Source organism: Alexandromys fortis, unplaced genomic scaffold (assembly GCF_014885135.2).
Source record: "Alexandromys fortis isolate MF-2015 unplaced genomic scaffold, M_Fortis_MF-2015_v1.1 scaffold_18, whole genome shotgun sequence".
Taxonomy (NCBI): domain Eukaryota; kingdom Metazoa; phylum Chordata; class Mammalia; order Rodentia; family Cricetidae; genus Alexandromys; species Alexandromys fortis.
This window is the reverse complement of record NW_026067897.1, coordinates 7559009-7572310: the sequence shown is the minus strand read 5'-3', so window position 1 is coordinate 7572310 and position 13302 is coordinate 7559009. Positions and strand designations below refer to the sequence as shown.

Sequence of the window (13302 nt, the reverse complement as noted above, 5' to 3'; positions counted from 1 at the left end):
CATGGTGTTTCATTACAGCAATAGAAACCCTAATTAAAACATCAGGTTTGGGCCACCAAGAGCATCAGAGTGTAGATGTCTCTGCAAGGTCCTGACTTCAGTCCCTGTGGTTCCATGCACAGATGAGGCAATAAGTCAGACACCGGAAGACACTGTTAGATCTCACTTACACAGGAATGTAAAACAGAAGTCACAGAAGCTGAGGGTAGCATGGAAGTTACTAAAAGCTTGTGGGAAGTAGAAATGGGAAGAAGCAGCCAACTATCCAAAGTCTTAGTTTTATAAAAGGGTTCTAGAATACACGATACAGTATAGCTCTTACTGCTAACAACATTGTGTTGTGCCTTAAAAGTATTAAAGAGTTATATCTTGAATTTTAGGCAGAGTTTCTTATAAGAAGAAGGAGGAGAAGGAGGAGGAGGAGGAGAAAAAGGAAGAGGAGAAAGAGGAGGAGAAGGAAAAGAATGGATTTAGGATTTGTCCTATGGAAAATAAGAGCCGAAGGGGATGTGGTCAAAGTCCACCAACAGGAAAAGGCATGGAGAAGAGGGTAAATGGGGACTTTAAAGTGTTCCCTAGACAAGCAGAAATAAGGATTGAGAATGCTAAGTATTAAGATTTTAAAGAATTAATGCTAAACCAAGAAATTCTAAGAGTGGGAGAAATTCCCCAGGGAATGGCACCCCAGTTGGTTATATAACACCAAATGGTCAGCCCTGGAGAAGTACATACAAGTAACATTATGCAGACTATGCAGGTTATATTTATGTATTTGTGGATAAATAGGTATTTATATATACATATACTTATGTAACAACAATTAATGAAAAAAGAGGCCATAAACTTGAGCGATGGGGAGGGGAGTTGGTTACATGAAGGATTAGGAGGGAGGAATTATGTAATTATAATCTCAAAAATTAAAAGTATTTTTAAAATAAAAATAATGCTAGCATAGGAATCAATCTAGAACTTAGCAAACTTGAGCCCCTTGAAGAAATGATGATATATAAAAAAAATCGTAAAATTTGGTGTGGTCTGTTTCTTAAGCATTTGGGAATTGGTGATGAAGAAAAAATACAGTTTTTGAGAATATGACCCTTAGATCTCTAAAAGACAGAAACCATTCAAACATCTTTGCAATGATACTGTTTTATTTTATTCTTTTTTGTATAGAAGTGGCCCTGTAGGTCAGAACTGAGACTACACACACAGGGCAAGCTTTCTCCAGAGCTATAATCCCAGTCCCTTCAAAATCATTAAGTACACACTCTAGAGGTGCTGACTCGTGCTTCCCCAGCTAACATCTAGAGGTGCTGACTCATGCTCCCCTCCCCAACATCTAGAGGTGCTGACTCAGGCTTCCCCAGCTAACATCTAGCCAAAACTTACAGGGGTGGCTCTGCTCCTTGGGGATTGGCATTTATATGTTTTTCTCCTTATGTAGAATGCATCTTGCTACAATACCTAGCCAAGTCTTAAACTCCTAGACCCAAATGACATTACCACCCTTGCTTCGCTGTGGATGTGTGTCTCCACAGATGGCTTTCATTAGCATTTAGATAATCCATGTGGAACCCAAGGACCATAAGAACAAAGTCAGGGAATGATCCAGAATTTTCCAGGTCTTTCTTTCTGACTCTCTTACATACCCACATATATCACAGTATCCTGAATGTCAAAAAGAATGATTTCATGCCTGTGAAATGAAGTCTGTTTCCAGAACTGTCTCTTTTCCAGACCTGGAAAAATACACATAACAGAATGGACAGACTAATAAAAAGTCTGGCTGTTTCACAGTGATTTCTATTTACTCTACAGAAAGTAATGTGTATAATACAGACCATAAATGAGCACGAGTTTTGTTCATCCTTCACCGCTCTATTGCTTTCCCTGCCTCACAATATTCAACTTTTCCCTGAAAGCTCTGACTGACCTAACAGGAACTAAAGCATAAAACAGACATTTTCCCTTTACAGGAAGAAGATTTGACCTCAGGACTAGACTCTGAAGGACACCAAGGCACATACTCACCTGCATCTGGGATATAGTTAAAGGGTATCGGAATAATATCCAGGTAACACCTTCGCTGCAAGGTGGGATGGTAAGAGAGCCTTCGTAGACCCAGTAATCCCGCAGAAGAGGGTCTGTGCAAACACAGGGACAGGTTAGAAAAGGCAAGTTGATGGACTTAAGATGCCAGCAATGAAGTCCAAAATGGCAGTCTGTCACTTCTCAGGTGGATTCTTAAACTATCATTTGCGAAGACAATAATCAATGAAAAACATTATTAATTCTCTTTATAGTTACAGAAATTTCTATCAGCGGCCCACTAGACATATCTATCAAGCTTACTATAGTAAGGAAACTATTACCCATTTTTTATATTTAATTGATTCATAGCTGATATCTATTGAACTATGTGTCAAGTACTATTTAGAGGAGTATAAATCAATTTATTGAATCTTCACAGCAAAGAAATGAGACACATTAGCCCTATTTTATATAGGGAAACTGAGTTACAGAATGTTAGTAATTTGTCCAAGACAATACAAAACTGGCAGAGGATTTGAACCCAGGCAGTCTGCTTTCAAAGGCTGTGTTTTTAAACATCCTGCTCAAGCTATCTCTACACTGCTCCTTCCGCAGCACGGTACTAAAATCCTAATGTGATAAGAAAAAAACAAGTCACGGATCTGAACTCCTTGGCATTGCCTAAGAGGAATTCGGGATTAACTATACCAAAGCAGGTGCTCAATCTATGAGGGAAACTAGCTTGTGTCAGAGCAGGTAGGTGTAGGAAGATGATACAATGTACCAATCAATTTGGTTTTCTTTGAAACACTATGGAACAGCACACAATATAAACAGAAAAATGTGGAGACCAAATTTTTATATAAAAAACACCTTAAATTCCACGTTATATCCAAAGTGTTTTGTGTGTAATTATTACCTGTGCATAAATGCGATTAGAGCATTTAAATCATGATGCTGTAAGGAAAGGACCTTATAAAATTAGATAGAAAGCTGATTTCATCCTGGTAGCCTGATAGTCTTAGACGTGTGTCCGTTACTTGATGGCCGTGGGTCCTTTACACTGAGGTGGCAACTTCACACTTTACAGATGATGTCACTGAGAATGTTCTCTCCGGAATAAGGAAGCTGTGGCGAGGGTTTCCTAACATTCAAAAGGTTTCCTGCCTTATCAACGGCGATCTGAAACTATACCTGCTGTAGAGAAGAGAAACTACAAAGCTGCCTCACTAACTAATAATGTGCGGTTTATTAACTAATAATGTGCGGCCACGGACACTCTAAGGTAAATGGTGTGCAGAGACACGGTTAAAGGACATTTCAGGCCACCAGAGACAGGCTTACCTGGTAATAAAGTGTTGGGATTGAAGCAAGGTATTGTTTTGGATTTTCCCTGAAAAAGGAAAAGCAATTCAGGACATGTTAATGCAAAATGTATAAATTTTTTAGTAAAAATTATTAAAACTAAAGAGCTACACTAAAGTCTTTCGTGATGATCTCATCATGTCCCAAAATTAGTGCGTAGCCACTTTTCCCCTTGGAGTGAGATCAGCTGGATCCAATAAAACACACCTGCTCTGAGTCGATGGCTATTTGCTTCTGAATCTAAATTTCTCTTATAATGCCTGATGTAGAATGTACAACTGGTGCCTATCAGACCCACAGAAACATTTTTACTAAAACACACGCCATAGGAAAAGTTAGCAGAGAAAGCGTGCTCCTCACCTCCGAGTCTCAGCAGAACCGGGCTTCTCAAAGCCTCTACGCCCTAACTTCAGGACAAGCCATTGGCTGCCTTCTGGAGACAGCCTTTGAACCTTTGGAATATCCCTGCCTTTGGTAAGATGCTTTCATATACCTGACGCCTTGGGCCATGCCATATTTGAGGAGAACTCCTGTGGTTTTCAACCTGGCCCTTGGAGGCTGCTACACTAGTGTGAACCAGTATGTGTAGCCCAGAAATGGAGGGATGTCTTGTTTGGCTCAGTGAGAGAAATGACAGCAAGGTTGAAGATGCCAGGCGAAATTAATGAGGCAATTCACGCTTAAATGACCAGTCCCTGACATCAAGGGCCTTGAGACTTCCATTAGTTCACAATATGCTAGGATTACTGGGGGCCCAGAAGGAACATCAGTAAGATTGCTCCAGGTCCCCCTAGACTTCAGCCCACATCCCTCTCCCAGTACCACACTGTAATAAACCACAATCGTTAACTCTAGCATCTACTCAGTCCCATACATCCCTTCTAGAGATTTATCAAGCCTAGAGACGGCTGCTGGGAACTCACATAGAACTTCTAACTAATGGTTTACCTTATACTGGATGTCCTGGAGTATCTCAGTCACAGCCTTCAAGCCAACATGCTCCTTCCCTATCTGAAATACATAAAGCACAAACCACAAACAATGCATTTTGAATGCTTAGCTTTTATCCAAAATAACTACCAGACACAAGGCTCCAGTCTACCTGAATGGCCTTCTTGGGAAGGAGTGACCTTTCTGTTAATGGTCAGGTGAATAACTAAAGGTAACTGAAGTTTTAAAAGCCTGTGCAACCTCACCTTGCTACAGATATTTATTACTGGTGTCACATGCAAATATAAAAGCATAAAAGGTTGCTATAGAAAAACGCCATAAGTAACTCCAAATTAATGTGATGCAACAGGCATCTAAACTCTTGCCTGGTGTTTGTTTCTTTCTTTCTTTGTTTGAAGACCTGTTCTCTAACTAGCCCTGGCTTGAAATCTGGTATGCAGGCCAGGCTAGCCTCAGACATTAGCCTGCCTCTGCCTCTGCCTCCTGGGTGCTAGGATTAAAGACGGGCACCAGCATGACCAGATTTTTCATTTCTATTTATTTACATATTTTGCCTTGTATTCTTGCCTTTGACATTTAAAGAGTTAGGTCATAAATATTTCATCAAAGTTGAAAATTTTCATTAACTCAGAAGTGGATATATCAAAGTTATCAAAATTAAAACAGCTTTTGATTACTGGTGATCACTATTCAATAACTTCTTCATTCTTAGTAAAATAAGACTTCTTCAAAAATTTCTACTTTAAGTATCTATATATTTACGTAGATATATATTTTATATACCATATAACACACAATCACATTTTGTACATTATAATAATATTTAATGTGTAACCATATATTAAAATATATGATATAATTATATATTTTGTGTGTTGTAAATAATTACATATAATATAGATGTACATATATATTTAAAATAATGCTACAAAAATACTGATACTTGAAATATGTTTTCTGGCACTTAGTATCTTGACTTTGTAAGTGTTTGGTGCCACCTGATTTTGAGCTGCTTCCAGTGGACCACAACAATGGAAAGGAAGAGCAAACATCTTAGCTAGACAGGCACTGCCACACGAGGCGTTTCCTGTGTGCACACGTCTGCAGAATGACCTGTAAGGAGCTAGTGTAGCTGTCAGCACACACACCTTTGTTTATCCCAGTGTTGACAGTGAAATGTGCAGGAGAAAGAAACAATGAACCCAAGAATGGCCAATCAGCTCGATGTCATAAAGAAGAAGAAAAAAAACAATTTCTGAGGCAGGCTCTAAAAACAGAAAATAAAATTTCTAAGGTTTAAAGAGCATCCTTTGTGATTCTATACATGAACGCAAAAGCTGACATCTCAACCAGAAACCTTCCTTGGCCTTGAGGAGAAGTGGACCCTCCTCACTCTCAATGGTTTCACCTGAAGGTAGCTCTTGCAGGCATGACTGATTGGTCTGATCAGTTTTCTCTTCTGAACCTCCTGTCAGACCTAAGCACTGAGGAGTCCACACCAGAACAATGGAAAGCCACACAGCACAGTGGTCCAGCTGTGAGCTATCCCACTGCCCTGACCAGCTCAGCTCCTGGCCTGACGGTGCCACATTCAGCTCCTGAAACGGCTGGTTTCCTTAACCTCTTTTCCTCCTTCCTGTCATTTTGAAATTTTCAACTCCAAGAGGCCACACTTTCTGACCAAGCTTTTATACCCACCCAGCCTTCAGTCATCTGTTCCCTCCTTTCACCGGCTGTTAGCAGCCAACATCCTCGGCCCCTTCATTCATCCTTTCTCATTAAATTGAATGACATCTTTCAGTCCACTCTCAGGTCTTCCATCCCTTTATCCCCCTAAATCATCTGCTCTTCAATTGATCGTCACGACAATTTGCTAGACTGTCCTTTGCTCCTGTGTAGACAGAGAAGAATCCCGCATGTGCTGTCCCACCTAATCCAGGCCATCCAGCCTTCAGTGGGTTTGCCTCACAGACTATTATCTCTCTCACCTGGCTGTTTCAAAGACAAACCCTGCACTCGGGTCCCTCTTACTTTACAATGTGCTTTACAAGTCTCGAAAGGATGATGGGCACCAAACAGGAGTATCCCCAACTTCCCGCCTCTCTTCACCTGAGAGAGTAGCTGCTCTGTACAAGGCTTTATATCAAAGTCGCCGAGGGAGATGTCCTCTGCACCGCAACGGCCCTTCTCATAGATACTTTTGCATTAATCATCCCGTCTCCTTTCTGTATTTTCAGACTGCACTAGCTCATCATGCGCAGAAGGAAAGTACCAGACCTCAGATCTCAAAACTTGCCACTGGCTTTTGCTCCTTTAGCCCTTCCCTGTCCGAGCCAAGCTTTTAAAATCAAGTCAGCAAGTGGCACCCTGCTTCCTCCTCTGGTGTCCATGGCTGAGGCCAGCGCTCCAGCCTGGGGTACTGAGAATTCCTTTATTCCCTGCTTCACCCGAAGCTCCTCAGCCACTCCTTACTTGGTGAGAGATCACTCTCACAGGTAAGGTAACTCTTTCCTGAGAAAAATCAATTTTTGCACAGCCACCTGCATCTTTCCTCACACCAATGGATGGAGGCAAGAACATCTGTGTGTGTTCTGGAGCTTTCCATGGCCGCAAGCTTGTTCCAGGGGCTAGTCCCAGGAGGCTAGGTTTGCAACTCAGGCCCCCATAGTCCTCAGGCTACTATACACGGAGGACCCAACAGTGGGAACATTAAATGATCACACCTAATTCAGTTCACAAGCCCACTGTGTAACAAGTCTGAAAGTGAAGCTCCCCTGTTCCCATCTCCCCACGCACAATGAATTGTTTGTGTTCCTATGTTTATTATCCTTATTCTTACTCCTAAATGATGGCACAAGGCCTTCCACTGCCTCAACTTTGCCTGCTTGATGCTCCACTCACATTCCCAGTTTACAAAAAAAAAAAAGAGGCCTTTTTAAAGTTAATTCTTCAATACACTAAAATTAAAAGCGTTCTGCCAATAATTTGTGATTCCTTTCTGCCTATATAATAGTTGCAAAGCTAAACGAGTGTAGCTTTGTGCCTACGTAAACATGAAGTAGAGAGCGGGAAGAGAATTCAATTTCAATTGCAAGGATTTGTTTTAATTCAGCCCATGGGCCTCAAATGTTCTTCTTCTGAGACCCAAGAAATTGTTAACATTCCCAAGGACCAAGTTTCTACTTTACAGCTCAGGGGTTCCGTTGTATGCATCTGCTAAACTATGAAACATTTTCTGTCATCACAGAGCTCAGTGCCCAGCTTAGACTGGCTAAGTCTGCCATGGCCTTTCCCAGTCTTATTTTATCATTGCTTTCTACAAAGCATTTCAAATCATCTTTGGGCAAAAGTTATTAATAACAAGAAGACAAGGTGATTATATTATTATTTTTTTAAACCAGAGAGAGAAAAAGCTCTGAATTCTTTTTTCCTGAATAAAATGAAGTCTCACTTCAGAAGACATTTTCTAACTTTTTTCTCCAAAGGCCCCAAATACCATTCTGAAGAAAATATCTAACGAATAAGTGAAGTGTTTTATACAAGAAAATCTTATGAAGGGTTAAATTATCAGTGTTTATATGTGTTTCATTTAACCTCCAAGTAATAAAATTGTGAACTTAAATAATTTGACCAAATGGCTTCAAGAAAGCGTCTCTACGCCATGTGCCCTCACAGCAGGACCATTTACCTGAACAAACAGGGCGATGATGGCAATGCCGTGGGGCTTCCCAACCGCCTCGTCGATGCTGCCGAACAGCGTGGAATTCCAGTGGATCAGATGGAGCTGAGGAGAGAACACAGCATCACTTAGCATCCTTCTGGAAAACCAGGCACTCAGAATCCCCGTGGTGTCCAGTATAGAAGAACCACAGTCAGTCCAAACAGACTACTGCCCCAAGCAAAGTTCTCTGTAAGAGTCTCCCTCCTTCTGTCCAGCTCAGGGAGACTCAAAGTTCCACACCTGATGAGCTGTCATTCTCAAAATCCAGGCTGTGGATGGCAAGGGAGCAAAACCACAGGTCTAGACAAACGGTTGCTCGTTGGAAGGATGGAGGCAAGGTGTGTGTGCCTAGTGGTAGAGAGATCGGCAGAGAGGTAAAGAGCCGAAGTGTAAACCCTAGCACCAACAGAGAGGGGAGATTGGATTGTGACCTGCATATAAGAAACCTAAAAAGCCATTCTCAAAATCTGACAGATTATTTCAATTACCTGAGAATATCCAGAAACAGCAAACTGTTGAGGGGAGGAGAATGTAATTTTAGAAAAAGGCCATTTCTTCGACGACAGATACAATCTTATTTGTGAGGTAGGGGAGGTGTGGAGGAACTGGGAGGAATAGAGGGAGGGGAAACTATAATAATGATAGATTGTATAAAAAAAAAGAATCAGTTTTCAATAAATGAAAAAATAAAGCTGACCACTAGAGGGAGGCAGCAGAATCAGCATTGGAATCAGCTGCTGGAGGCCAGGCTGCAAAGACAGACTCACCAGGACTGTAACAGTCCAGTGTGAACCATCAAAGCATCGCCTTTCCAGCCTCCTATTCTCAATTAACAAGATGCCGAATCAATGGCTGTCAAAAGCAGCCCCGTGGTACAGATAAGAGGCCGTGGCTCCAGTTCGATCGATGAAGCTCCGAGCCCTCCCTCCAGCAGAAGGAAATCTTTATCCATCATATCACAGAATTTAAAGGACATCTTCTCATAAAATACTATGGGGAACTTTTTTCCAGAAACAAAACATTCATCCCCTTTTTAAAAGCATGACTTTTTGTTTTCTGCCGATTTGGGGGTGTGACGTCTACTTTGGCTTGCTGTTCTTCCCAGCTCAGTCGGTCATCGCTTGCACCTGCCCTCCAGGGGCCCAGGCACATTCTTCTAAGCACAGTAATAGCCTTGGGGGCCACTCTGTGCACAGTGCATGGTGACTGTTGCAAAAGGAGTCCTGTACACAGAGGGGGCAGAGCGGGACCTTCTTGTAAAGGACCCTAACAAAACCACCCCCTGCCACGCTGACGGTAGGTGTCTTGATATGTAATGAAGACGGCATGTGACTTTGTGTTCTCCCTCCTGGTAACCCTTAACTACAACGTAATCCTGATTAAAAAAAAAAAAAAAAAACATCAGGCTAAACATCTGCCAGGGTATCTCAGAATGGTAGAGACCATCAAGAAGAATGTAAGAACGTGGCACGGGCAAGAGGAGGCAGAGACCACCAGAGCAGAGGAATACGGTATCACGAATGGGAGTCTGGGACATACGGAACTGCCATAAAAATTAAGGAAAACAGAATGAAATGCAGACTTCATGAAGGATCAGTGTTAGCCTAATAATTCTAACAAATGAATGCTGATAGGTGAAAATCGCGATGGGTCACATAGAAAACTTTTATATTACCTTCACAATTTTTCTGCAAATCTCAAACTATTGTAACAATGGTGATTCTTCTTTCTCTTGAAGGAAAATAAGGGAGACACTAGCGTTTCGGCCCTCCCGACATAAAATGGGCAGCAGCTGTCTGTGGTCCCCACATGGCTAGCACAATAAAACAAAACAAAAGTATCAAGAGAATCTCTGCAACCTATTCTCCTTGGTCCACCTGGGTCTCCATCCATCGCCAAATATACTCATAATCATATGCACTGGAATTGGTAGGGTACACGATTCTGTTCAGAACCTTGCCTGTCTAATTCACCTAAGGTAAGCAAGCTTGACCGAGCTGCAACCATTTCTGAGTTGCAACCACCATGCCTGCCCCAAGTAGCCACCATTTTCCTGCGTCATTATCTCCAGATTATTGGCATATGGTTCTATGACCAGACCCTGGCACTGCCAACACCAGGAAGGTGCCCGATAGCTCTACTGCCACTTGAAGTAAACCAAGTAACCACAACATGGAAGAAGCCAGCATCCATGACCACTGTCTAGGACCCCCTCCCTCTTACCTGAGTGTAATGCAATTTTAATTAGTCTTATTAAATAAAAATAATGGAGTCAAATATTTGGGTGATGAAAGCTGAATGATCAGAGAAGGAGGAGCAGTCAGCCATTAGATTTCTTCTCCAAATGCTCAGACCAAATAGGCAAGATCCTGTCTCTACAAATCCTCAGTCTGAATGTGCCGAGCTCCTGTCTCCTCCCTCTTTATAGTCCTCTCTCCGCCCAGCCATTTCGCTTCCTGTCTCTACCTTTTTAGAGCTGGGATTAAAGACATGTAACTCCCAAGTACTGGGATTAAAGGTGTGAGCCATCACCATCTGGCTCTGTTTCTCTTTTAGACTGGATCAACCTCGTGGAGCCCAGTGTGGCCTTGAACTCACAGAGATCTGTCTGCCTCTGTCTCCTGAGTGCTGGGATCAAAGGTGTATGACACCACCACCTGGCCTCTACGACTAAGTAGTCGCTTAGCTGTGCATTCTGATCTTCAGGCAAGCTTTATTTGTTAGATCACAAACAAAATATCACCACATTAATCACAAGCCACGGGGATCCACCAGTCTGTCGCCCATTTTTGGCCACGCTTCCATCTCTGAGTCCTGGTGGTGCTTTATAATACTCTAGCTGCCTGGTTCTTCAGCCTCCAGGCTTCTTCCGCCTCTGGCAGCCAGGTTTTCTCATGGGATTTTCCCAGAACATTCCCCTTTCCTGTCTTGCAACCACAGCACAATCTGTTCGCATCTCAAAGACTTGATTTATTCCGATTATGTCTGCTCTCCCCAGCCCTTCCTTTATTCCTACCATTTTCGCAGTTCTTCCTTAGAGCAATGTTGGTTCAGTTCCTTACACCAAAGCCACAGATAGAGGGAAATCATCAAGGCATACGAAGAACTAGAATACCTTTGTGGGAACCTAAGTTTGGCAATGAGAAGGGGGGCTGGAAGGAAAGGGGGTCAGACCGCGAGGTGTTTTAGATTTTGTCATGGTTCTGATGTGGAAACACCAAGCCAGCATATGATTACATTGGTAACATGATGCTACTGAGAAGCAATCGAATTTTCCCAACAACCTCTTTCCTTCAAGGGCCTTTCTAGCAGTGGGGAGAATGCAGCAGAGGCTGGAATACAAGCAAGGTGGGGCCATGGGAGCTACAACTGAAAAATTGCAGTAGGGCTATCTGCTGGTAGCTTTGGGTGGGAAGAGAAGTAGGGCGTGAGTCAAGGCTTTGCTATGTAAGCCAGGCTAGCATAGTACTTACTACAGGGCCCAGGCTAGCCTTAAATTCACGGCAACTCTCCCTCCTCAGCCTCCGGAGGCTTAGATTACAGCAGGCATGCACTACCATGCCCAGCTTTCAGTATAGTTACTTTTATGAGTTAGGTTGTTATAGAGCTAAGCTATAAAGCTCAATTTGGCCAAACAGCAGTCCAGATGCTGTAAGGAAGGTGTTTTGTAGCTCTGATTACTACTTAAATTAACAGACATTGAGAAAACCTAGTTACCCTCAGTAGCATTGGTGAGCCTTATCCACTGAGTTGAATGCCGTGAGACCAAATACTTAAGTCCCTAAAAAGAAAAGAATCCCTGTCTCCAGGACAAGACAAAATTCTACAACAGCTTCTCACTAAACCTCCAACTACAATGCCAATTTCTGCAAGCATTTTCCTACCTCCAACCTGCCCTGGGGATTTGGGTCTCACCACCCCTCAGCCACAGAGACCAACTCCATAATTTAAAATGCCTGCTGTCTCCCTCCTTTCTTCTCTCTTCTTCCTCCCTTCTCCTTTACCCCACCCTTTCATACTCTTTCCATTTGCCTGAAGAAGAGAGAGTGATGCAGGTTGTACGAGCCAAAGAAGAGGAGAGAGCAGTGGGGATCACATCTGAAGACTAGCAGCGGGAGGATGAGGAGAAGGCCTGCTGGCTAAATGAGCATCACAGCAAATCTAGGACTGAACAGCAGGACGGGGGAGGGGCAAGCAAAGCTCCCACGACAGACAGCATCCCCAGCTCTGCTTTTACTGGTTTTTAATCACACGCCTCTTCAGTCTGTTTCTGCTACACACCACATAATACACAATGCATACAGGACTCTTTCTCATCATGAGTATCTTTTCCATATTTACAGTTACCTGTAGCCAAAAAAAAAAAAAAAAAACCACTAAGCAGAAATCATGTTTTAAATTGCTTTTACCACAGTTTTTGCTATAATTAACTCTTTAATTGCTAGTTATTGGTACTCTGTACTGTGTCCATTTCATAAATCCCTCTATCATTGGTATTTATGTGTACTGAAAAACAGTCCATACACATGGGGTTAGAAAGACTCAGTTTCAGTCATCTACTAGAGGTCTTGGAACCAATGCCCCCAGATAAGGAGAGGAGACTTCGTTAAGGTGATCATGCATAAAGACAATCTTTGTAGAGCGGGCACATATTCTTCTAATGGAGGTAGTTCAAAAAAGGACTCTGACCGCAAATGGATTTGAATTAAAGTCTACACACCAAGGCTGTAGTGATGAAGCAACTCGAAAGGCAGGTGCAGCCACGTTTCCCCCATCGTCTCCTGAGAGGTCCAAGCAGACAGCTATCGCGAGTGGAAGGGCCTTGGTAGATAAACTTCAAAGGCAGATGTGGAGACGCGTGCAGGCTTGCTGGGGGCGTGTCTGAGGACTCCAAGGGCAGCAGGGAAAGACCGCAGCCTGCGTGCCTGCGACTCTGAGCTCTCAGAAGCAAGGGGCTCTGGCAGACCTCAGCCAGGAATCACAGGCTGTCTCTTCCTTTCAGCCCCGCGACCGCAGCAGCCCTGTGAGCTTCAGAAGTCACCTCCGCCTTTGAGCGTCAGGTCCTCTGCAAGCTAAGGAGCACTGTACTTCAGAAGCCTGGTTTATTCCCTCCTCTGCCCCCTGTGCTCACACCCCCTCTATGCCCATCCTATTTTGCTGGCATTAGCACTGCTTATGTGTAGCCAGTGAGGGCATTGAAGCAGGGAGTTCTGGGGGGTGGAGGGCAGCTTTCC

The 13302-nt window shown here is 43.0% G+C and overlaps 1 protein-coding gene across 2 annotated transcripts in view; it reads right to left on the bottom strand.

Annotated features, from left to right (window-relative positions):
• Positions 1 to 13302, bottom strand: part of Ca8 (carbonic anhydrase 8) — a 79510-nt gene that overhangs the window by 21192 nt on the left and 45016 nt on the right. For both annotated transcript variants that reach the window (XM_050165502.1, XM_050165512.1), the window contains exons 4-7: positions 8036 to 8131; positions 4345 to 4407; positions 3376 to 3424; positions 2032 to 2144 (exon numbers count right to left, since the gene is read on the bottom strand). In XM_050165502.1, coding sequence (XP_050021459.1) covers positions 2032 to 2144; positions 3376 to 3424; positions 4345 to 4407; positions 8036 to 8131 — 321 coding nt within the window. The remainder of the gene's footprint in view (positions 1 to 2031; positions 2145 to 3375; positions 3425 to 4344; positions 4408 to 8035; positions 8132 to 13302) is intronic.